The sequence below is a fragment of the Rhinichthys klamathensis genome, unplaced genomic scaffold, assembly GCF_029890125.1.
Source record: "Rhinichthys klamathensis goyatoka isolate OS25496 unplaced genomic scaffold, OSU_Roscu_1.1 h1tg000088l_1, whole genome shotgun sequence".
Taxonomy (NCBI): Eukaryota; Metazoa; Chordata; class Actinopteri; order Cypriniformes; family Leuciscidae; genus Rhinichthys; species Rhinichthys klamathensis.
The window spans coordinates 182,433-208,762 of record NW_026606628.1 but is presented as its reverse complement, the minus strand read 5'-3'; the positions used below and the strand labels follow the sequence as shown (position 1 = coordinate 208,762).

Here is a 26,330-nt window from a genome sequence, read left to right as displayed (position 1 = left end):
CATTGTCCACAACCCAAGATTTGCACTGTTGGCACCGACTAAACTGACGTTTGGCATTGGCACGAGTGACCAAAGGTATGGCTATAGCAGCCAGATTATGGATATATTGACTCTGTGGAGCTCCGGACGAACAGTTTTGGTGGGAATTCTGCAGTGAGTTGGGCAGCTGTGGTTTTATGTTTTTTTGGATACAATCAAGGCTAGTACCAGGACATCCCTATCAGACAGATTTCTCTTGGTTGGATGTGGTTTGTCCTGCGTGGTGGTATGCCGACATTACCCTGTATACCATAGCTCTCAATACACCGCAAAGATGAGCTGTCCTAATCACAGTGAGATTGAGATGCAATTTGTCCTCTTTTGAACTCTGAAATGTCTTCCATTATGTTATGTTGATTGCAATATTTTACGCACAGCTGTGTTATTGCTCTGCTAATTCAACCTTAACACTCTGCTCTGATAGAATATAAAATCAGTGAAGATTGGCCACCAGGTCGCGCATATATAGGTGTGAAACCTCCAACACTATATGGCCAGTGTTTCAGTTTCATTGTCCAAACCCTGTACATAAAATATTTTTGTTCTTTGGCCCTAGTGTTTAAGTGGTTGTGAAGCCCACAAGTGTGTAAAACTTCTGATTACCCGATGGGCCACACTTATAGTGTTGTAAAAATGCAAGTAACGTTTATTTACAAAATTTGACTTTTAATACTTAGCACTTTAAAATAAACTTCTAAATGTATGTTCAGTAGTCCCTACGAAACAGACGACAATTTAATTGTGGTGCTTCTAATTAAGCGATAAAAGGCAGTTGCAAACATTTAGCAAAATACACACTCATATCTGTACCAATAAAACTTTACATATAACCAAATTATATGTAACATCTAATTAAATTTAACATACACTTGAAAGTTTTACTGGACATCTTACAATTACAGGGCACAAGAGTTCCTGAACATGATGAATAATGGTATATGCTAAGCTTCAAACACTGCTTTAATGCGGCATTAAACACGTAGATTTAGTGTGCGTTTAGGGCACTGAGCTTAAGCATTTATCAGACAGGAGTTTTGCGTCATTGAATGCTAATTTCCTGTCACGTGCATGTGCTTTCAAGTGCCCGAGTCTGTAATCGTGGGTATTGGGACAGGCCCACTGGCAAGCAAGCGTTGCTTTGTTTATTCTGTGTATAGCTGCAGTTCTAACTCTTCCATTACTCCTTTTGAATTTACTTTTTTTTTTTTTTACTGCCACCTGCTGGTATGGAGAGTTACATCCTAACATGCTGGCTCAGAACGTGTGCTAGTTGACCACTGACTATAGTCTTGGCGGTGTGTTCAAGTGCAACTTTTTGGCCTAGATGCAGATGCCTGCTAGATTTTGATATTGATTTGGTGGATGTGCCTTTCCATTTTTTGGAACAAATGGACAGTCAACTCACATCATTGGTAGAGTCAGTGTTGCTGTGTCAATCTGGTCAGAATGCTCAAAGAAAACAGAGCAATGCTTTGATAGCTCCACAGAGCCACAATGTTTACAATCTAAAAATAGCTTACTAGTGGTTGTCAGCATATAAAGTTAGAATGGAGAAAGTATTTAAACATTGAAAGTACTTTAGTAAGATATAGGAAGAAGTAACTTTTAAAAACATTAGACTTCAACTTTAAAAGGCACAGGCAGGAAACAGATCACTTACTCTGCCATTAAAGCCTGTTTTTATTTGTGCATCACATCAAAACTTAATCCTTGTTTGCATCCTGTTCAGAAATCAGAGCGATTCAGCCGCCGTTGTACTGTAAACGCACTCCCTAATTTAAAGCAGCGGCAGCGTCTTTAAGCACTAGATCCCCCTTAATCTAATCCACACACACGGCTTCTTTAATTCACACCCTAAACCTTCTGCAGGTCACCCTCTCAGCTGCCCTTCATCTTCAAACAAAGGAGCGGAGACTTCTTTATTGATAGCTAACCCCAGAACCACCACCCCAAAACAGATCAAAGTGACACCACTGTCTCAGAGGCTGGACAGGATCAAAGCTTGCAGACTCTGATCCTGATGTGTTTACAATTTTCTAAAGAGTAGAGCAATGAGAGACAGAGGGAAAAACATTAGAGAGAAGGAAACAGAGACGCCGGATGGGCAGAGACACTTTCCGAAAGTGACGGCAGGAGTACGAGAGTGGTGGAATGTGTCACAGAAAGACAAGAAAAAAAAAAGGTGACCAGCAGAGAGGAAGCGAGCGAGGTGTTTGAATCAATGTCAAACGTGTTAGCTCTTCTCATAAAACAGCTATACAAAATAATTCCACACTAATAACTATCAGGCGCACACATGTTTTCTGTTGAGGACATAGCAGACACTATCTGTGGACTAGAGGTGAAACAATTCCTGGGAAAAAAATAGTTTGGTACATATTTGTATTGTGGTGCATTTCATGACTAACAACGCCTCTAAAAAAAAAACAAAGGCATAAATGTTTTAAATGTGGATAAATTGCAAGGTGTCCAATTTTAGTTTGAGTAATTAGCACTGAATCACTGTAGAATTCGAGAGGAGGAGAAGAAACTACAGGTGGATGTACAATTGAATGAATTAGACAACAAACAAAAATGCAAATACAAATGAGAGTATACGCACGCATTGACAAAGATTGCATGCACAAAATAAGACAGCTTTAGTGCTCTCAAATATGACGACTTATATTAAATGAATAATACATGTATATTTCTATAAATACATGCAGATGCAATGCATACATGCGTTTATTAAATGAACATATGCTAATTTATATTACATTGGGTCAGTAAGATTTTTAAAAAATGTTTTTGAATGAAGTCTTGTATGCTCAAGGCTGCCTCTATTTGATCAAAGTAAAAATACAGTAAAAAGAGTAATATTGTGAAACATATTCAATTGGAAAACGGTTATTTTCAATTGTAATATTTTAAAATGTTATTTATTCCTGTGATGGCAAAACTGAATTTTCAGCATCATTACTTCAGTGTCACATGATCCTTCAGAAATCATTCTAATATGCTGATTTGCTGCTGAAGAAATCTTTTTATTCTATTATTTTCAATGTTGAAAACAGGTGTGCTGCTTAATATTTTTTGTGAAAACTGTTTTTTTTCAGGATTCTTTGTAAAATGATACATGTCTTTGCTGTCACTTTTGATCAATTTATTGTGCCCTTGCTAAATAATTTTAAATCTTACTGACCCCAACCGTTTGAACGGTATTGTATTGGAAGACGTACATTATGTCATAACTCATAACTTGATATCCATTAATATAAAAGTGTTGCAGGACATTCCAAATAAACACATTTTGTCAAGTGAATTGAACTCCCTAACATCCATCTTGATGGATGACAGCACTAAATACAAGTGTAAAGAGATTTTGTGGTCAGATCACTGAAACCATATCTGAAGATGGTCATACAATCACATCTGTAGTGCAAACACTAATTGACAGTGAAGGAACGCAGCTCACCTGTCAACCATTCACTGCTCTGAACAGATGTTTTAAATGTTGCCGGCTATGTGTGGCTTTATATGACTACCAGCTGAGTGAAAAATTGGATAAGCGCATATATTTACATTGACAAGACTCAGCAGAACTTCTTCAGTATGTCTAAAATCAACAAGCAGTCACACTGATGTACAGCGCAGGTGCTGAAATTTATCTAATATTTTTCAATTAAGCTGCTTTCATTTCATAAAAAAAGTTAATGTGCACAAAATATTTTGAGTTTCAAAGTCGTGGGAAAAAACTGAGAACTGCTGTAGAGTAACTGTACTGTTAAATGTTTCATAAAATCAAGGGAAAAAAATCCAATATACCCTCTCTTTTAAGCTTGCAGATATTAAAAACACATTTAAATGGACCACACCACAAACACAAAGGTGTGAACTATGAGCTCAGCTTGTATGTCATGAACAGCTTTATCTCATTTGGGAGACAGCTGCTTGCCATTGTTTGGATTATCCTTCATACACCTTTCATTTCTTTGGGCTAGGGTGTTATTCTGAAGACACTGGGTTTAAGGACAAATAGATCAATTTAATTAATGCTAGAGATGTGGCCCAGATGGCCCAACAAAAGCTTTTATCAATACATGATGTTATCTGAGGGATAAAGCCTTGAATTCAGAGCAGTAGACAATATATTTCAGGGCCTGGACATAGTGGAGCATCAGGACAGATGAGGTCACATTAGTGAAATGTCAGTGTAATTTCACAGACAAATTTTCCATTGTCAATAGTGTGGTGATGTATATGTAGCAAAGCACTTTCAAAGCTTCTGTTGGTCAACGTGTCCGTGTGACCATCTTGAACCTTTTGCGAAACTTTTTCGCCCTCATGCAAATTCCTGATCACGTGGATTCTTATTGAGATTAAATAAAAATTCACTGAACAACGGTAAATTTGACCGCACCTTATGTCGTATTTCTGATGAGCGCTGGGAGTAAAGATGAACAAATAACTATAAAGCAAACCAAACATAAACCATTAAAATAACTATAACGATAACTATATTAGCATCCACATCAGCGGACGATACATATTTTTTATTCTAAGGCCGCACAGCAGTTTTGTCGCCTGCTACTTTAAATGCTTGAGCTCTAAAAGCAGGATGGATTCTGATTGGCTGTCAATGTTTTTAATCGCTCAACAGGAAAAAAAATCGTTTTTTATATATCAATTATATAGTTTCTGTGCCGCTATCGTTATAGTTGTGGTGTGGACTCTGCCATTCTTTTATATTTAGAATGATTTTTAGAACTATTTATTTATTATTATCATTATAGTTATCATCCATGGTGTGAACAGGCCTTAACTACCGGTAACCAAAACTAACAAAGTAACTTAACTGCGTTGAGAAGAATGTAACAAGTCCCTAGAAGTCGCCCCTGTGGCATTTTACACCTTTATTTGTAAAAATATTATATTAAAGAAATGTACAGAAAGTATGGTTTTAACAGTAATTTAATAACTTTAGGTTATAAGAGGCTTGTAGATTGTGAAGCTACAGTTTTAAAGTAATTTCTCCAATACTGACCATCAGTTTGAGTTGCATTAGCAAGAATTAGACCTACCTGTGTGCCACGACGAGAGTGGTATGGTTGGCACACACCTTAGCAAGAGAAGCCTGAATGTTACGCTCCGTTTGACTGTCTAAAGCAGATGTGGCCTGAAAGTAAAATATGCGAAGCAGGATTAAGTACATACCCACATCAAAAATTGTCAACCTTCAAGAGAGCCTTTACTCACTTCATCAAGCAAAATGATGCGAGGGGATTTCAGGATTGTGCGAGCGATGGCCACTCTCTGTTTCTCTCCACCACTCAACTTCAGACCCCTTTCACCGACTTCAGTAGCATATCCTATCAATAATAACCAAAGGATTGTTCAGGGAAAAAATGAACATTTTGTAATCATTTACACACCCTCATGTTATTACAATACTGTTATGATTTAATCTTCCAAAACTGCAATCATTTATGTACACTACCGTTCAAATGTTTGGGGTCAGAAAGATGAATAAAAATTCAGCAAAGGATGGATAAAATTGATCAAAAGTGACAGTAAAAGACATGCATAGTGTTATAAAAGATTTCGAATTCAAATAAATTCTGTTCTTGCTGTGCTGAACATAAATTCTTTTAGGAATCCCGGATAAAAAAATAAATATATATCAGTTTCCAAAAAAAATAAATAAAAAAAATTAAGCTGGTTTTCAACATTGATAATAACAAGAAATGTTTCTTGAGCACCAAATCATCAAAAGCTTTAAAAAGTCTTACTGACCCCAAACTTTTGAATGGCAGTGTATGCATTCCAGGGATGTACCTATGCTTTGGCTGCATCATAAAACTTGAGCAATTTCCAATGTAATGCTGCTATTCTGTGAACAGACAAAATAAATGACTAAATCTAGCTATGAAAATGTAGCAGTCCTCTACCGTCTGGAAGGGATAATATCTTATGGTGGATATCAGCAGCCACTGCAGCCTCTTCCACTTCCTGGTCACTTGCAGAGATGCGTCCGTAGCGAATGTTTTCACGGATGTTGTCGTTGAAAAGGACGGTGTCCTGAGGAACTACACCAATGTAGGATCGGAGGGAGTTCTGTCTCACCTGCATGTATGAAGATGAACATGCCAAGAAAGGTATGTCATTCAAATAAAGTACTTGTTAATCAACTAGAAATTCCTTGTTGTTGTACAGTATATGCAAATGATTGAGGCATTTTGTTTTGACATTTGCATGTAGTTTTCTAGTTTTTATCTTCACACAAAGACTATCTAGCTTTACGCAGCCCTACGAATCGTGGATAGGTGGGGCTCGAACTTTAAAGTATTTCACCACCTGAGGGTTTGGAGGTCTCCACTGCCTTTGAAAGTTAAGGAGCCAGGTGCTGATGGGCTATGAAGGGGTCCCAAGCTCTGAAGATCTGAAACCCCAATTATAAAGCAGGGTGACAATCTTCACATGCTGCCTGTTATTGGGAGGGGTGCGGCGATAGACCCCTGCCGAGATCCAAAGCCTGGCAAACTCTGTGAGGCAGTGCCAGCTGACATCAAGGGTTTCGAACAGAATAAAGAGGAGCAGAGACAAGACAAAGTAGGTCTGGAATGGGCACATATTTTAAGGAAGCGCTAAGCTGACCCCCTTTCAGCAATATATCAAGAGTCCCGCTGCGGAGACGGTCTACGTCGCTTCCATCTGAATAACATTTTGATATGTTTCTGCTTTAAGTAAAATATGTCTTGGCAGTGGCACAAAACAAGCCACTATTTGACAGAATGTTGACATTTTATATCCAAACAAATTTACAAACATAATTTGCAAATTTAATAATTTGATTTAAAAGCAAGAAGCAACACAAAGCCAGATTCGAAATGATCTTCCTCTAATATGGTTCTCAAACTTTTTCACCACTTCATTAAGGGTGTGTTCACATTTGTAGTTCGGTTCGGACCAAAAAAAAACCCCATTAAGTCCTGGTCCGCTTAGCGTTCACATAGGAATTTTTAATTTCGAACCTAAAGGCATAATGATATGTTCACAACCTGATTGGTCGCATTTTATTAAGTATATTTCGTGACGGAACTTACCGAACATCCAAAACAATGCTGTGTACCAGGCTAAATGCACTCGTTGTATGTGCATATAATGGTGTTTTGGCCAGCTGAAAACTCGTGAAAAGCTTATAAAATGTGAGGAGGAGTCAAAACAGCAGCAGGAATCCCTCCGTCACACACACAAATGAAGATCTGCTGCGAGGAGACGCGGTTCGGATGCCTGTACCGAACAGTGATGGGCAACATTGCAAATATGACGGAAAAAAAACAGGTATGCTTGAGCATTCTGTCCTTTTTAGGGTCACATCTTGTGACATCATGTCCTGTTTTTGGTTCATTTACATGTCTTTGGTCCGTGTTGCGTTCATATATCATTCGAACCGCACCAGAGTTCGTTTGGAAGTGAACCGAGACCCATCTTTTCAGCGGTATCAGTCCGCTTGTTTGGTGTGCACCAGGGTTCAGATGGCAGCGTTCACACTTATTCAAATGAACTGCACTAACATAATAATCGCACCATGGGTTCGTTTTAATCAAATCAAACATGCCAATTGTGAACGCACCATAAATCAGATCATCCAAATAATGTGTCATATTTTGATTAATACCAATATATATTAAATCCTTTAACTCTTAAATCTCAGTCCAGAAATCATTATCAATACACTTTGCTAAATCTAGCGTTTTCAGTCAAAAGCAGGCCACTTTTAAAGCTTGTGTCGAGGGCAAATACACAACTATTTTGTGACTATTGTGAGGTATATTGATACCTATCCACATTTTGCATTGCAGAAGAACGAATGCTGGTTATATATTAAATCAGGGGTGTTCAATATAAGTTTCCAAAGGTCTAGTCTATGTATTTTCTATCCCAGCGAAGGTCCGGACAATCATTTTTTGCAACAGTTAGCTATAAACGTCCATGTGGACAGCAGCAGTACTTTGAAAAAGAAACTTCCGGAATGTTCAAAATAGTCAATCAGGATGAGGATATTGGTGCCAAAGCATTGGGGTGTCTGTTTGCCTAGAAAATGGGGCTTTGAAGCCATAACTATTAGAGGGAATGTCAAGGCATCTTATCTGAAAAATAAACAGAAATGTGCAGACATAAAGTCTCTACAAATCAATATTAAATTAAGGGAGATTATCCATACAGATTAGATCTTGTGGCAATGAGGTCATAGCACAGGTATCACCAACCCAATGATTGTCTCAGCTTGATAGTTATGAACTTGTGATAACATCTAATATGTTCTCTGTGTCCTAATGTCCCACAAGAGCCTTGGCTGTTGTGCTGCAATTAACTAAAGCTATTGTCTGAACTTTGGTGCATACAATTGAAACCAAAGATGTTTCAGATGATTATTAAATCATTTGACAAATGTACTGTGATTCAAACACCATAAAGTGAATGCTTACAAGTGGAGGAGGGAGAGTTCAGACTTTAAGACAACAATTAAGTCTGAAAAATGACCACCCAATCCAACTCTAACACTAGTGTCTGCTGTAGTTCACCCCAAACTAAGCCAATTTTTGTTAGACCCAATGTTTTGATAGATAGGGAGTTAATCAGCCTATGAATTGCTTTTTTATAGTCTATATTTGTGTCTGCATATTAAGCTGGGTTAGGAAAATAATTTAACATTTTAAAATGACACACTTCAGCTTCAGATTTAGTCTATGCAGCTTCGAGAAGCTTTCATTTTTTTTTCTTTTGAACTCAGCTCAGAAAAACTGACCCAACAAACCTCAATAAATGTACAAACAGAATCGAACTAACTGCTGTAAGAAAAACTGACCGTAATCTTACCCACAACAAGGGAAACTCAAAATTATTCTTAGATCACATTAAAGAAAAGCCCCCGTTCTCCAAGCGCTGATAATAATAGAGCGAGTGAGCGGGAGAAGAGCGTGTGGTGCTCTGGCTGTTCAGTCGACCATTAATCCATGTGGCGAGTGGAACCAGCCTCAGTGTTTTCACTTCAAACGCCTGACGAATTAGATCTCCCTTTGAAGTTTGCTTTTTTGTTTTTTCTTTTGTTTATTTTTCGCCTGTTTTCTAGTGCGCTTAATTCACCATCTTTCCATTCCTTCTTCCCATTCATTTGGCTCTTAAAAAAAGTCAATGTCCTTAATTTATGAACTAATTAACATCAGACTGGGCCGGGTGAGAGAGGGCTTACTGCAGCCATGTGAAACACAAATGGCTTCCCAGGTCTTTATGGGAGTGTAGCATCTGTCCCCTCACAATACAACTTTTATCCTAAGAGACAGCACTTTCGCTCTGGTTTCCGGTCCTATTTGCAACAGTATTCTCAATCATTTTCAGAAAAAAAGAATTTTAAAAAAGTGAAAGTCAGCACGTTTATGCCATTGAAGTAAAAAAAAAAAAAAGTCTTAGAAGAAGAAACAACAAATTAGACAAGATTGGCACAATTATACATTACAATATTTTGGAAATACTGCACTTTTAGTGAAAGTCCATCCTCTCAAGCATGATTAAGACATTTACTTTCATTATGTCATTTAGATATTGACTGTATTTGAGTATCTTTTCCTTCTTGCGATCATAAACGCCATTTGAAACGGATTCAGGTTGCCATCAGTGAGGAACACTGGACTCTCTCTTCAGACAGACTCATATACAGTAGTATACAACAGTAGTGACTCGTCAAGTGGTTCTACCACTAGCCTGAGTCAACTAGTCACAGATCACATACTGTATATTCAGTTGCAATTGTTCTATATGCTGAAAGGAGATAAGGTGTGCTGGTATATTTGTGTGTTCTGAGTGTAAAGGTCCAATATATTTGGAATTACAAGAAGTGAAAAAGTGAAACTGGAGTGCTTTGCGCTCCCAATATAGCATGTAAGCAAACTACACAGAGGACTTTTAAGATGACATGCAAGCCAGAACTGTTGCAAACTGCTCAGAGACCCTGAAGCTAACTAAATGCTGCCCAGAGTAAGACATATGTTCTGTACCATTTATGACAAAGCAAGCATCAATGGGAATACGCAAGCTTCCATTACACAGGACACACTCTTCTCTAGTTGCCCACCATGCTAAAGCTGCACAGTGTATAATTTATATAAGATAAATAATATTTGTATTTGTCGACTAGTAAAAATGAGTATTCATGCAGGCCCTAATACACCAGGACCTGCATTCCAAGTCACTAAATGGTACTAATTCTTAAATAGCACATTGTTTGGATGTTGCCTTTTATTCAAGTTGTGGAAAATAAGAAAAATGAGGCACATATTACGGTTTACCCTTGAATTTCATATGACTAATGTGCATGTCAAATGCAGTTACAGTACACCATTTTTTATGCCATGAATTTGGCGTTTATATAATAGTTCAACTACTTAATGATAACTCAGTGTCACAAATAAACTAGAAAATTATGTTTCTAGCTACACTAAGTCAACTGTTTATGCGTTTCACATGGCACAGCACGTCTAGACCCACAGACGGGGAAAACAGGCCATATCAGATGCTCAAAGATGAGAGAAACCCAAGCAAAACTGTGATATGCAAAACATAAAACATGCTACAATTGAATCCACTTGGCGAGAAGCAGACACAAGTATTGTTCTGCATATCCGACCAGATGTGCGCACAAATCAGGGCTGCAACCGTTTACTTGAAAGGCACAAAAAAAAAAAGGCTGGGAGGGAACTACCCATGTGCTCCTAACCTGGACCAAATGTACGCAAAACATCTTGTTTACAGGAACCTCCACATGCTGCTCTGTTTAACACTTCACAGGATTGTTATAGACTCCAGTCTCTTCTCCTCGGCAATCCACTAAGTCAGCCGTAACATCAATGAAGCACAGTGCCTCAGAAATACAGAGGTTCAGCGGGGGCAAGGGGTCGTTCTCGTTCAGTCTCCTTTCCATCTTCTGTTTCTTCCTACAGTTAAATGTTATTACCGTATGTTACGTGCAAAGAAGACAACGCCACAGACAGAAAAATTAATCAAAAGACATAGACTGCTGAAACTGGAAAATGTCTCTGGCGACCACTTACCTTCTGTAATCAACTGTAACAGAATCAATAACCTCCTTTTATGAAGTGTTCCATATAGTGAAGTATGACAGAAGCACAGCTGGATCCCAGCATGAAGGGTCATCAATTTTTACTGCTCCAGCAGTAAAAATCGATGAATGGTTTTCTATCAATAAGGCTGGATTCTAGTACTCTAAAACAAGCAGCTTGGTGACTAAACATGTTATAAAATTGTTTTTGCTCATTAAACTTTTACACTTTAAAAGGTATAAATAATACTTCGGAGGAATATATGTTTACAATGATGTACACTCACATGAGATGAAGAAAAGTAGTTTTATTTTAAATAGAGCGGGATGCTCCCACATGGGAGACGCCATGTTGAAATCACTTGACCAGTCGAGTTATTCAATTGACAGTTACTACTACTACTAATATATTCACTTAATTAAGCACAAACAATATACATAAAAGTACAGTTTAGCAAAACATGCAAACCTAGTGAAGTGATAATGCAAACCACAACGACTCGCAGCTCCTATACCACAGATCGAGAAAAGCAGCCAGACGCAAACCAGCATGAACCAAACCAAAACAATACATTTCAATTGAACCCAAGAATGTCCATAATATGAATGTATTTGTATAAGATGGAAAGAACAAATGAAATGACAAAAAAAGATAGACAGCCATTAGAAAACATACTTCATGTATATAGGCCAGAAGTGTCAGCAAAAGTTTTCTGAGAGGAACAAGTGCCACAGAAAAGCGAACAAAAATTGAAAATCTAATGAGTGCACTGGAGAGTGAACAGGAAATTATTGGTGACAGAGAAAAAGAATGGTATCAGGACATGTTGCAGGCTGAACTCAAACCTAAATCATCCATATGAGCACCATGAGCTCGACAAACAACCAAGAATACATATTACAAAATTCTCTTACAACACTTTAAATTGTTTTTAATTTATACAAAAGATATATCAAAATACAAACTAACACTGTGGAGACTGGTATAAACGGTTCTAATCCCAAAGGCTTATCTTACGTACGCTATCATTCAAAAGGTTGGGGTGGTAAGCACGAGCAGTGCTGTCTGTCAGGTGCATGACGGATGTGTGTGTGTGCGTCATGCGAGCGCAGCAGAACATGTGGCCCGTCAGCTGTCAGTGTGGTGTCTGTGTTTCTCTGCTCCCATCCCTTACAAGATCAATGAGCCCCAGCGGACGCCCCCCACTCCACCCTCCCTAATACACACTGGCAAACAACTTACATTTCCTACCATCAAAAGCCACTTCTAATTCCTTTGAAAAGAAACAGTTACGACCCTCAAAGTTACGACCCTAATTCGAAAAAGTTCCACATTTTAACAAAGCTTTCATGTTAGTCGTTATTAGCGCACTACAATCTTTTCCGTTCCCCCTGCCTTATGCCCGACCACGTTATTTGTTCTCTCAATCGCCGTTTGTTTGTTTTACGAGTCAGGAAACTCAGAGAGAAGGAATGCACTTGTGCATTTATTTCAATGACAACATTCATAAAGCAACACTCATTCAGCTGTGAAGTAGATGAGGAATAGCTCTGATATTTCTGAGTCATATTTTCCCCTCGTCATCTGACAAGATGAATTTGCGTCTCACATGCAGCTTTCACAGACACGAGGGAGTCAATGCTGCATGGAGAAGGTGGAATCAGTGACAAGCACCAGAATGAAAACAGCCTCGAGGAATCCACTCCATCAAAGGCCTTGGTATTCAAATGTTGATCTATTATTTACACCTGAGAAAATGAGCATGAAGAATGACCAACAGATGTTTCTTGCTAAGAGTGTGCGTGTCTGTATCCTGTGACTGATTCGTAGAATATAACAAGATTTGTTGCACAACTGCTTGGTCATGATGACAACGATTTTATTTTCACTTCTAAAGTTACAGGGAATCTATGAAATACTACCTGATATAAAACGCATAACTTTAAGAGTTTCCCCTCCATTTTAAAGAGGACAATGAATCAATTTATAACTTTTTGTCCTGCTCCTGTCCACAAAAGCCTGTAGTCTACGTGGATATTGCGAGCCAAGTCCTGTTAGATTGGTCTCATTCATAGGCTATTTTATTCAATTCCCACACAAGCAATGCTTCAGATTTTGTATGTTAGTGCCTTGTTGCATTTGTCGCAGAAGGCTCAAGGAATGCCTTTTTTAGTCACTGTCGCAAACAGCACAAACATTTGGATGTTCTCAAAACATTGAGAACATCCAACTCTGTGCCTGTAAATTGTTTGTTCTTTGTCGCACAATAGACGAATAACATTCTTTACCTTAACATTTTTTGTAACCTTTCTTACAAATGTATATTTTGCTGGAGTCTCCCAAAGAACTGTCTGATTCATCTAACCTTTAGTTAGTGACATTTTATTTTTATTTAGCATTGTCTTTCGCTGATGTCCACAACCCTGTTAAAAGCCATTTTAGGCATTTTCATCAAACTTTGTCTGTTCGGACTGCAGTTGCCTTTGGCTGTCATAGTAACAATGCAAACTTATGTAGGTTCACTATGCGTGAGACTTCATCAATAAATGTGTTTGTTGTTTAGACACCTGACCTAACAACCCATCACACACAAAAAAAAAAAAGACAAAAAACGCACATCAAATATGATATAATCGTTCAGACTGTTTTCAAAGTTTCAAAATTTTCAAAGCACCTAAAAAAAACAACATCGATTTTTCATGCCTGTCTGAACAAGTCCCGAGAGCCAAAGAGTGCATCTCAGTCAAAAAAATATATCTCATAGTTAGTTTCACGCAACATACTTCAAGTAGTACAGTACTTGGCGAAAGATCTATTCATTTGCCAGCTCATACTTTAGGAGTCCAAATGCTAATGTTCCAGTGAGTTTAATGAGTTGGATCTGGCCAGTAGTGAGAGGGATGAGATACTGAACTGATGACAGCTGCTCTATAAAAGTAAATCTCCCCTCATGCCTGTACTGTGAGAAAGCGCTCACTCCCTATGAGAGTACTGGCACGCTGACCTACCTCATGCTTCCTGCTGCGCTCCAAACACATTAACGCAGCAGGAATGTTTGGCCATCGTGTGCAAGTGTGAAGGCGGTTGTTTGAATGCAGGGTTGTGGTTCATGGATTTGATATGATACTGGAGAGGCTGTGAATGCGTGTGTAGGAGAGGACGAGAGAGATAGGACAATTTAAATGCCAAACCACAGCTTCCATCTCCAAACACTCTCAGCCAATCGATTATTTCAGCTATCTCAAGAGCAGAAGCACACAGGAGGTTGCATAAACCATGTTTCCTGCTCTACTATTCAGGTACTGTGTTCGCTATTAAAGCACCTCGACAAGGCAAATAAAAAAATATTCAAAAGTTTGGGGTCAGTGCGATTTTTAAAAGAAATGCCCTTTATTTTAAGCTCTATTCATCAAAGAATCCTGAAAAAAAAAATGTATCAGTTTCCACAAAAATACTGAGCAGCATTAACGGTTTTCAACATTGATGATAATAAATGTTTCTTGAGCAGCAAATCAGCATATTAGAATGATTTCTGAAGACTGGAGTAATCGCTGCTGAAAATTCAGCTTTGCCATTACAGGAATAAATTACATTTAAAATATGTTAAAAATAGAACAGAGTTACAGTAAATGCAGCCTTGGTGAGTATAAGAGACTTCTTTCAAAAACATTTGAAAAAATTCAATCCCAAACTTTTGAATGGTAATGTTCATGCAAGTACATTAAATAAATAAATAGATTGTTACAGAAAAATATTGTCATGTAATGGCCAGTTACTAATACATTTCTGACATTAAAATTGTATTCTATAAATTCTACAAATAGGAACTCCCGCACACTATCAGTACTTGCAAATAAAACTTTAATTTAGCGGCAACGTTTCGGTCTTACGACCTTCATCAGGCAATTTATTCTATAAATTCAAAATAAAGGGCCCAAATCAACTTTTTTAAATGCTAAAACTGATTTTTGGCCCATGAAAACTGATATTAATTTTCAGATTTGCTAAAAATGACATTTAACAGTGTTATTAAACGACCAGTAAAGATTGATTATATGTGAGTGTTAGGTGAATGTTAACACAGATAACCTAAATATAAATGAAAAGAACCCTCTAATATTGGATGATCAGATTGGATTTCCAGGTTGCATGTAAACAGTTTATAATGACTGCATCTCTTTACAAACAACTACTCGTTCCCCCTCCCTTCTATATTATAAATATTTGCTAAATATATCAAGTCATGCTGCACATTCCTGTGAGTAAAGGTAACACAACCTTCTGTCCAGGATCAGACCAGCAGTCCAGAAGTGAATCTAGCAGTTGTGAGCAGAGATCAGCTCTGTGCAAGAGGCCACTGGAGTAAAAGCAGCTTAAAGCTCCATATTCATTATTTACGTCTCTCTCACTATGATTAATTCACAGGGGGGCAGGTTTACTTGGAAAGAGGGAACCGTAAATCATATTCCCAGAACATTGTCATGTGTAGTGGAGGTTATATGATCTATGGTTGCATCTTACATCACTGGTGTCACTGCATTCTAGTTAACAGTGAGACAGCTTGTACGGTCTGGTATAACATCACCTCAATCAGGCTCCTGTTACACACTGTTCTGCGTTGTACAATCACTAAGAATTTGTATTCCCATGGCTATTCAGATAGGATAAACTGAACAGTCCGGTATGTGTAAGCAATGGAAATGTTCAAGAGTAGAGCACCAAAAGTCTCACAGATATAAAAGATAAAAGTCTCACTCTGTGCTTGAAAAGACTTCACAGTTTATGTGTGAGACACTAGTAACAACATTATCAATGCTAGCACTGCACTACGAAGAACACTTTGACATTGAATTGTGACTAGAATAACTAAGGAACAATCTCTTCTCAAGCAGACAGTCTGAAGCAAGCTTGGTAGGAAATTAATTTTTCACATTTTAATGCAAGTTCTTTGTCCTCTTCAGTCAGTAAGACACTCTTCTCTTCTAACACCAGCCCTGTCACTATTCAAACCTTACATTAGAGGTCAGCAGAGATGCAGGCGGGGTCGAGAAAGATTTCTGGTATAATTTTAAAACGTTTTTTTTTATAGCTACAGTCTAGACCTTTATATAAACTATGCGGCTTCTCTTGTGCATGAAATATGAAGAGAAATGTAGGCGACCATGTGAGCTGAACGCACAGGTGATGCGTTTTTATGTTTTTATTATCCGTTTAAAGCTTGAAAATGTTGATTACATAGACTTTCAATCAATGGATGGAAAAAAATGATGAGAATATTAATAATTTCTCCATTTGTGTTTCTAAGATAAGTCGTATGGGTTTGAAATGACATGAGGTAAATGTAAATGTTGACAATTTTTATTTTTGGATATAGTAACCCTTTAACCTTAAATCTAACCATTCTCTAAAATCTCACAGATCCGGTTATGGCAATTGTACAAATCGTTCTATCCACCTTATTGTGCAATGCAGAAGTAAGCTATTTTCTGTGAATGTGCCACTATAGGTAAATAACTAGAAGAATAATGCAGTAAAATGTAAAACTATTTGTGCTATAAAACAGTGTGTTTATAATTACGACTATACATTTTAAAATAATACGGTTTGCAATATCAAGCAGCATAACAAGCTGTTTTACATAGCTAAATTTTACTGGAAGTGGATGATACCGGAAGCCAGACACATTAAATTTGCAAATGGCCACACCCGCTCTTATGTGAAAAATAAGGTGGATAGAAGCTTTTCACCTGACCATAAAAATGTCTGTTGTCCTGTTTCCTGACCTTTGAGATGTCCTGACCATCGATGAGGATGCAGCCTCCTTGCACGTCATAAAAACGGAAAAGCAGGCGGATGATGGTGCTTTTTCCTGATCCGGAAGGACCAACCTGTTAAATAAGATATTAGCGGAGGTGAACATCTTGCACCTTTACACACTTTCTTATTCTGTAAAAGTTTTGGTGCACTATATTCACAAATGTAGAATTCTGATAACATTTTACCAGTGCAACTGTCTGACCAGGCATCACTGTGAACGAGACTTCACTGAGAATCTCTTTTCTGTCAGGAAATAAAACGATTCAGATGTAAAAACAAGAACAAAAAAAGCTCTACCTAAACATCTGCCTTTATAAATATTAGCATGACTCACCCAGCAGTGTAACTAAAACACACGTTCTGGAAATCAACCCTTCCTTCTGTGAACGACAGGTCTCCTGCATTCACATCATCCTTTACCTACAGCAGAGAGGAATCTGGAAGTTAGAAAAAGCAATCTGGGCTTGTATCACAGGAGACAAGAAGGGCACTGGGATGGCAGTGAATTAAGCAAACCTGAAGAATGCATTAAAACTGATTTATTGGCAAAAACGTTGAGGCCTCTTTCTGGTCAAGTTCAAGAATCAGTCAGCAAATTCGCTGCGACAGCTTTTGGGAATAAATAAAAAGAAACGCGAAGATTAAATAAGATTATTTGCATATGAATGGAATCTAAAGACAGTGGGAGTGTCGAGGAACGGTTGGCTGTTGGTTGCGTGACTTTGGGGAAAGGGTTCCCAAAGGATGGGGGTAACTTGAGTCAGTGCAGGAGGTCATGACAATAAATCAACACTCACTGGCCCACAAGACCAACGCTGGCACGTACAGAGGGGGCGCAATGCAGCTTTTAGGAATCGATTAGATGGGTATTTGTGCTGTACAAACTACAGTAGTCAACATTTGAAGTGGATCAAAACCTTTCATCAGTTATACATGAATTTTGAACATTACCCGTTCTTGTCTTAGGACAACTTTGAAGAACTTTTTTGATCCAATTCAAATGTTGACTACTGTAGTCTATCTTTAGTGACTACTCACCTCTTTTTCCTCTGTTAGTAGATCAAACATGCTCTCCATGTCAACAAATGCACTTTGGATCATTCTGTGCAAACACAACAGCGCAATGAAATAAGTCAAGGAACTGAAAAGTTTGGTAACTGCCTGAATTGTAAATATATAAGCAAGAAAATAAATAAACTAAATCTTAGGGTGTGTTCACTTGTAGTGCTGTTCTCTTGGTCCAGATCAAAAAAAGAAAAAGAAACATTTAGTCCTGGTTCAAACCTAATGATAAAACAAAAAGTCTTTTATGAAACGTTTTGGAACGTATGTGCTACATATGATAGTATTTTACCAGCTGAGAACCTCACAAAGAGCTTATAAAATGTGTAAAGGAGTCAGACAGCGTCAGGAATTCCTCCGTTACACACAAACAAAGATCTCCTGTAAGGAGACTGTATTTCCAACACCTGTGCTGAACTGTAATGGGCAACATTATGATGAGAAGAACCAGGTATGCTTCAGCATTATGTCCTTTTTTGGTCGCATCTTGTGACACCTGTCCTGTTTTTTCTTCGTTTAGATGTCTTTGGTCCGTGTTGCATTCATATTTCAATTGAACCGCACCAGAGTTTGTTTGGAAGCAGACAGAGACCAGCGGTCTGGGTCCGCTTGTTTGGTGCACACCATGGTTTCGAATGGCAGCTTTCACTTATTAAAATGAACCGCACCAGAGTTTAGTTTAATCAAACCAAACCTGCCAACTGTGAACACATCCTAAGATTCAAAGGGACAGATTCACAAAACATTCAGAGGGATAAAATTCGTTTTAATTTCTATTTTCTTTATCTTATAATAAAGTTAAGAATATTTTGTATTACCAAAACATTTCTTAAGATTGTTGGTTTAAAGACAAAACTTCCTGAAAAGAATGTTCTTAAAAATCATCGTAAATAATCTCTTAAAGTTATGATAACCTCCAACTTATGTAAAAATCCCCAAAGATAATGTTTAATGAATTTGTTGGGTTGTTTCAAATATTAAGCATTACAACATAACACTAGCTACATACAGTATAGAATACATATAACTAGGGAGCAATCTGAAGTGACACTAATGACTAATATCAATAATTGGCCATGAGCATGTGGGGCGTAACTTTTTGCTAAATTCAAAATTCAGTAACAACTCTACAAAAACGACTCAAATCGTTTATTTAATTTTATAATTATAAAATTTGTTGGCAGCATTCAGCAGACATGTTCTCACACACTAGATTCTTTGGCAAGAACTGCCATACAATCAAACATCACTAATGCCTGTCATTTTCTTTTTAAAGTTCCCATGTGGTGAAAATTGAAAGTTTTTAATATTGTTTATATGTTTATGTGGTGTTTATAATATGCTTTAAGACAAACCATGTGCAAATTCATAAGTCAACACCATTGCAGAGTATTTTCTCCTTAAAACTTCAGTGAAAAAAAGACTACCTTGTAACCAATCACTTTAAAATGCGGGTGGGCTTTAGCATATCATTACTATTCCGTGAAGCAAGGGAGTCTCAAGAAAAGCCAGGTTATCTCGGTATAGTTTTCTGTTGATATGAAAAATCGTATACATTTAGCAATATAGCGAGCGCCCCAGATCCTCCTTTTCTAATCTTACCTATAATATGTACCAAACCAGTTGAGTGGAGTGTAGAGCTGGATAATATATGTTCCAAAGAGAACATAGTCACCAACCTATGAGAGCAACAACAGCGCATGAACAACAAAAGTTATGCTCAAGATCAATAAGAACTAGATTTCTACATTTTATGAGTAGTGATTACTGTACTTGAAACTTGTCCACTGTAACATAGTATGCACAAAGCAGCGATCCGGCCAACAGCCCCAATCCAATAATCAGGTTCTGGGTTTGGTTCAGCAGGGCCAGGGAAGCATTGGTCGTCCATTCACATGCCTGAGCAGAAAGAGAATCCAACTCAGTGTCTCTCCTCCAGTCAACTGCTTATGAAGTCAAAGTTTAAGTGATCGTATTACCTGATATTTCAGGATAGCATCCTCAAAGCGCCTCACTTCAAAACCTTCTGAATTATAGTACTTCACCTAAATGGTATGACACATTTTGTAAAATTTGCAAGCTTAACACTTAACAACACTCCATGGCCAACCTAGGGAAACAGTGTGATGGCATTTGGTCACTTACAGTTTCAAAGTTGAGAAGTGAGTCTACTGCTTTTGACTTGGCATTGTTGTCCTGTGTGTTCATTTCCCGCCTGTACTTGGTTCTCCATTCAGTGATGATGATGGTGAGAGCTGAAAACAAATGTCAAATTGAACTAGACATCAAAATGTGCCTGTTGAATGTCAGCTCTTATAATATGAAGTGTGGTGCTGATAGCACAAATCAAAGTACTGCACTTACTGAGGTAGAAGAACATGCAAATGAAGACAATGAGGCCGAACCAGGCACTGAAGTACGTCACGAAATAGATGATGGCAATGACGATGTCAGCAATAGTGGGTACAATGCTAAACACAATATAGCTGTAACACAAATCAATAATGAATATTTAAAGATAAAAAAAAGAGTTGAGCATTTTAATGCATAGCATGTCTAACTAGCCAAGTTCTTTAAAAGAGCAATAGGGAGAAAATCAAAGGAAATCATCAGACCTTAACAAGTTGTTGACGGAGGAGGTCCCACGGTCAATGCTGCGCAGGACATCTCCGGTGCGGCGGCCCAGGTGCCAGCGCAGAGAGAGGTCATGCAGGTGACCGAAAAGACGGACCTGCACCACACGGCTGGTGTACTGCTGGACACGTGTCCACAGGAAGCTGCGCAAGTTACTGACAAACCCTGACGTTCCTGAGCGGAAAGAGACAGTTAATGGTTTGTACAGAGCTGTATTGTTTAAAACCACCGTCATATGCCTCTTCCTTACAATATCAATATGAATGTCAACCCTCACCTACCCCTCCGCCCTGCAAGAACTTAAGGAGGACGTAAACACAGACCGTGATGGCCAGGGTTCTCCAGCTCTCCAATGCTGACAGCTGGTTCACTGGAATATTAAAAATGCAGAAACACAGAGATGTGAGTGCATTAACACATGTGCTGGCTCAACTGGTAAATGTTCTTGTTTTGAGTCAGGATTAGCAAAAAAAAAAAAAAAAAAAAAAAACCTTTTTCATACACTGCGATTCAAAATTTGGGGTCTGTAAGATTTTATATATATATATATATATTTGAAAATTATTTTACGCTCACCAAAGCTGCATTTATTTGATCGTAAAAATAGTAATATTGTGAAACTCTAAGTAGTTTTCTACTTTAATATTTTAAAATATTACTGTGATTCATAGCTGAATTTTAGCATTATTACTTCAGTCTTCAGTATCACATGATCCTTCAGAAATTATTCTAATATGCTGATTTGCTGCTCAAGGAATATTTCTTATTATTATCAATGTTGAAAACCATTGTGCTGCTTATGTTTGTAGAAACCTTGATACGTTTTTTTTTCAGGAATCTTTGATGAATAGAAACAGCATTTGAAAAAGAAATACATACAAACGTTATCAATGTCTCCACTGTCACTTTTGATCTATTTAATGCATCCTTGCAAACTTTTGAACAGTAAGATTTTTGCTGAACTATCCCTTTAACTGCATGAATATCCCCAAGGCTCTCTATGGGAAGCACATACTGAGAACACATTTCACTGCTGTGTTTTCCTATTAATAATGAGTGTGTGCAGAACATCTACCCTTTAATCACACACGGACAATAAAACTTTAACATCCTGAGTCATGCATAACTACATGACTTCAGTTCAACACACCAAAATTTAACAAATGCCCAAAACCGCTAACTCACTGACTTGAATCCACAACAAAACATCCAAAAGGATGCCGTCTGAGCCAGGAGCCACAGCATAATGCATCTAAAAAGCGAACACATAGGTCTGTCCTGGGAGCTGAGAAAGATCCTCAATGCGATTCATTTACATTCATGGACGTTTTGATCGTGCGCTCGGAACCGAATGAGGAAAGAAAAAAGGTGGAGGGTTGAAAAAAAAAAAAAAAAAAAGAGGAAAAAAAATCAAAACAATACAAGAAAATGCCCAGGGCACAAGCAAAAACTCTCTTCCTCTCTCTTGAGCTGGGGGAGTAGAACTGGATGGTGAGAGAGCTGATTTTTATCCTTGGCATAGGGGCAGAAAGAGCTGCGGACAAAAGGGCCCTTGTACCAGCGTGTTAACTCGGCTAAAAGCCCCTAATGCCCCCTAATCGTGACTGGCAGGGTTGGTGACCTCCCCTATTACCCCTCTCAATCTGTCTCTGCCACACAAAAGCTCACTTTTCTCCTAGCGTGGCTTTCATGTGCCTCCAAATGCAAAGCGGTTACTCGTCTCTGATAATGAAGCACATACACACACCACCGACTTCAGGAAGAGATCAAATGAACAGCGTACACTTAAAGAGCGAGGATGATAAGAGAGAATGAATAAATGAATCAAGACAGGGAATTTCAAAAATGGGGGCGAAAGAAAGAAAAAAAAGAAACAGAATGAAGGGTGGAAACAAAGTTTCTTGAGCCACAGAAGAGTTTAGCATAGTTGGGTTTTGTCCCACGTTTCTTTTGTGGAAGTTCGATACTTCTTGGCTTATGTGAACCAAAGGCTTTGACTTCTCTGGGAGGTTTTAGGGGCTGCTCACCCATCCAGCTGGCCCACAACAAGGGGCTGAGAAAACTGGCAAAGGAGGGGCAACCTGACTTCACAAGCATGCTCCCGCATATACATTCTTGACTTGTTTCAAAGCTGCCTTTACATATAGTTCCTCATCAACAGATATCTCTGTTTTTAGCCATTTTAGATATGTAGCATTTGAATTATGTATCTGTTATACCCTTTTTTAAAACCTAAAAATGCCCTCAGCACAGTTGCATGCCTTTCCAATTATTTCTGCAAACAAATTAAATCATTTATTCACTAATGCACAAATGTTGCGCACCACAGGGCAAATGTTAAAAGATGCTGTCCTCTACTGGTCACGTGTGGTAATGCAACAAACAAAAAGTGAAAGGGTTTTCAGCTTTACAGTTTTTTCACAATCACTAGGATAGATTTCTAGATTTCAGTTGTTGTTGTTTTGTTTACATTTGCTAGGACGCATTTCTCAAAACTCTTCACACAGTGAGCACAACATCAGTCTATAACATACTGAAATATATTCTGAATCTAAAAATAACTTTGAAATACTATTAAAACAATTAGACGTAGCTAAACACCTAAGTTTTAGTCGTTCAATTTCATTTGGGGAAAACTTAGGAAAAATGTTGTACTTGAATGTAAACATTGACCATGTAACATACTGCAGTGAGTTATAAACAGCAGAGAGATGCAATTGTTGTTTTGTAAAGAAGTTTTACAAAAGAAAACCCTGTGTAATGCTACCTGGTAGTGTTTTTAGGTTGTGTGTTAGGTAGTGACAGTCAGTGTTTTATGAGTGACAAAGTGCGTTTGCTGGGTGACAACCTTTTAGTGTTATGGAAGAATGGCTTGATTTCAGTCATGAATAAAGTGTCTTTGTAGTTTTAGTGCATTTTGGATGTGAAGTGAAATGAACTGCTGTGCCAAGTTGTTTAGGGGAACTGTGTGAAGAGTTTTGAAAAAGTGACACAAGTTTTGAGAAATGCGTCGTAGCAATTGTAAAACAACAACAGGAATATATGGGCAATGTCAGATTTTTTTTATTCATAATTTTTTTATTATTATTTATTATTAATATTTGCCCCATAGAAATTATTTTCAAGAGTATTTTTTTTTTTAATCTTTATGTGGACTTTCCAAGTATATATTTCATCCATTTATGTCAATTGAACCAACTGGCTTTGTGTTAAAACAATATACAAAATACAAATACAAAAGTAGCTGTAAATAACACAAGACAGAACAACATTTTCACTTTTTCAATAATTAGCCAGACACTGTGTAAGCGCTGTTCTTTTGAACTTTCTATTCATTAAAGAACACAATTGTATCACGGTTTCCGACACTGAATTGTCACTGAAGACTGGAGTAATGATGCTGAAAATTCAGCTTTGCCATCACAGGAATAAAGTACATTTAAAATATATTTTAAACAGAAAACAGTTATTTTAAATTGCAATATCATTTTACAATATTATTGTTTTTACTGTATTTTAAACCCTTAAATAATAAAGACAAAAAAAAAAAAATACAAAAAAAAAAATAGATTCATTCAAGGTCTGCTTTAAGGTGGGGCATTTTTGTCCATGCTGTGGAATGACAATAAAATTAATACAGACATTTGATTGAATTCTAAAGGCATGGCTGAAGAGCCTAGTCTCACCGATATTCCTGCTGTAAATGGGTACAAACACATTGATGACGCGCTCGAGACCAAGCAGCCCGACACACAGAATCACCAGAGCCTGCAGCCGCACACTTCCTCTGGGCCACATGAATGGCACCAGCAGACACACTTTCCTCCTGATGTCCTGCCATGCTGAGCTAGAGATCACCTCCCCAGGGCCTTGTCTTTGAGGCTTCTGTAAAAGAATTTAAAACAAAATAATACAATTAAATGAAATTAACCCTTGGGCGTCCTTATGGACATTTTTGTCTTTTTGATCATTTTGCCTGTGTTAATGTCAACTGCATACATTTTTATTGGAATTTTACTATTTCACCGCCATTTCCTTTAATAAATCTATTTTACACTAGGTACACAGAATAATTACACTTTGAAACCCATTAAAACTGCAATTTTTAATCCCAGGGCCATTTAACTATAAAATGATACAGTCTTTGTTAATAGGCTTTCATTCTATTGGCAAGGGTTAAAAAAATTATAATTTTTTACCAGTTGGTGTAATTTTCTCTGGTTTGGCCTGTAAAGCAAATACTTGTTTTTTCCTGTTTTCTGCTTCTGCGTATAATAGAGCCAATTGGATAAATTATGCAAATAATTGTGTGGGTGTGTTGGTATGGATGTCAGAATGTGGTTTGTATGCGTGTAACAAAAAAAATTGTGTGTGTGTGTGCGTGTAATATTTAGGAGAGAAAAACTCTACTGTACTGCAAATCACAAAACCACCGAGCTTTGCTGGCATCCAATGGGGAAAATTGGAACTGCACACAAACAAAATCTTACTGAAAGCAAATTTTTTCGAGATATAAACCTCAAATTTGGAACACAACTTGTTTGATTTATGGCTTGGATTTTTCTAGCAGTTTTTGAGTTCAACGTGTTCTATTACATATATATTTCACATACAAAAGTTCATAAATCATTTTCATAAACTTAAACCTCTGTAACTTTTTTTTTTGTTTGACATTTTTGTCCTCGAAGTACCTCAGAGTAACATTTTTAAATTGATGCACAAGGGTTTAAAAAAAGTGGCAGACGATGAAATGTTATTCTTACCTCTACAGTCAGGGCAAATGATGCTTCTTGCTCTGTTTCATTTCCCAGTGCATTTCGTTTCGTTCGTCGTTTAGAGTACTTGTTTGCCATTGTTTGACTTCGTATAAACAATCAAGCTCTCACAAATACAGTCTGAATGCATTATTCCATCGAGTGTATTCAGTCTACTACGGATTTGCGCTGACATTAGGATTTAAAGTGCATGTGTGCGCGTGTACTGTTTTCTATTACGTTACTGACCGTCTGTATTCAGCTGAACGGGAAACGCGCTGCGTATCATATGGGCAACTTTCACATGACCGGTAGACTTGTGGTCATGTGGCTCGTGTGTTAAATGAAAACGCTGACGCTTTTAACCACTGAAACGACTGTTTTCCTCTCTTTAGGTGTTGTAAAAGAATAGTTTTCGTTTCGAGCAGCAAATGTTGCTTTGCTTGCGATTTCTAAAATAATGTCCCTCTAGAGGGCGCTATGCGGCTCAGAAAGGCAGATTCTCAATCAAATCACATGGCTTTTTTGGTTTCAATAAAGTTGTGTAATCTACAATGTATACTATTTTAAATTAATTCTCATTCCACGGATTGTTAACTGAAATGTAAATTGATATGCAACACAGCAATTACTATAATATTTTATGTAAAAATGAGTTACCGATTAATTGGAAATGACTGTGATTGGTCCATCCTTAACAGCGCCGAGAAACGTATCAAGTATCACATGAGAGAGCAGGGTCGCGTGCCTTATTTTATATGATAGCTATTAGATATAGACTTTGATTATAATAAGTAATGCTATTATATTTACTTTAGTAAAATTACAAAGGTTACCTTTTAATGTAGTTAAAAGTAAAAAGTACTGTATTAAAAGTAAAAGTAGCCAACTGATCGATGAATTATCGTTTAATTATTTTTTCCCC

At 37.6% G+C, this 26,330-nt stretch overlaps 1 protein-coding gene and 1 non-coding gene across 2 annotated transcripts in view; one reads left to right on the top strand and one right to left on the bottom strand.

The window, feature by feature from the left end:
• The window catches only part of abcb6b (ATP-binding cassette, sub-family B (MDR/TAP), member 6b), a 29,821-nt gene extending 4,040 nt beyond the window's left edge, over nucleotides 1-25,781 (bottom strand). Inside the window, exons 1-16 of the mRNA XM_056251665.1 lie at nucleotides 25,415-25,781; nucleotides 24,338-24,536; nucleotides 20,929-21,021; nucleotides 20,633-20,825; nucleotides 20,382-20,503; nucleotides 20,163-20,272; nucleotides 19,997-20,062; nucleotides 19,791-19,916; nucleotides 19,620-19,696; nucleotides 17,994-18,057; nucleotides 17,290-17,375; nucleotides 17,141-17,198; nucleotides 16,922-17,026; nucleotides 5,970-6,144; nucleotides 5,278-5,390; nucleotides 5,103-5,197 (exon numbers count right to left, since the gene is read on the bottom strand). Coding sequence (XP_056107640.1) covers nucleotides 5,103-5,197; nucleotides 5,278-5,390; nucleotides 5,970-6,144; nucleotides 16,922-17,026; nucleotides 17,141-17,198; nucleotides 17,290-17,375; nucleotides 17,994-18,057; nucleotides 19,620-19,696; nucleotides 19,791-19,916; nucleotides 19,997-20,062; nucleotides 20,163-20,272; nucleotides 20,382-20,503; nucleotides 20,633-20,825; nucleotides 20,929-21,021; nucleotides 24,338-24,536; nucleotides 25,415-25,504 — 1,772 coding nt within the window. The 5' untranslated portion in view covers nucleotides 25,505-25,781. The remainder of the gene's footprint in view (nucleotides 1-5,102; nucleotides 5,198-5,277; nucleotides 5,391-5,969; nucleotides 6,145-16,921; nucleotides 17,027-17,140; nucleotides 17,199-17,289; nucleotides 17,376-17,993; nucleotides 18,058-19,619; nucleotides 19,697-19,790; nucleotides 19,917-19,996; nucleotides 20,063-20,162; nucleotides 20,273-20,381; nucleotides 20,504-20,632; nucleotides 20,826-20,928; nucleotides 21,022-24,337; nucleotides 24,537-25,414) is intronic.
• On the top strand, nucleotides 503-700 carry LOC130085781 (small nucleolar RNA snR44). The gene has a single exon (XR_008807172.1). It is a non-coding gene; the product is annotated as a small nucleolar RNA snR44 (small nucleolar RNA).
• Nucleotides 25,782-26,330: the final 549 nt, after the last annotated feature.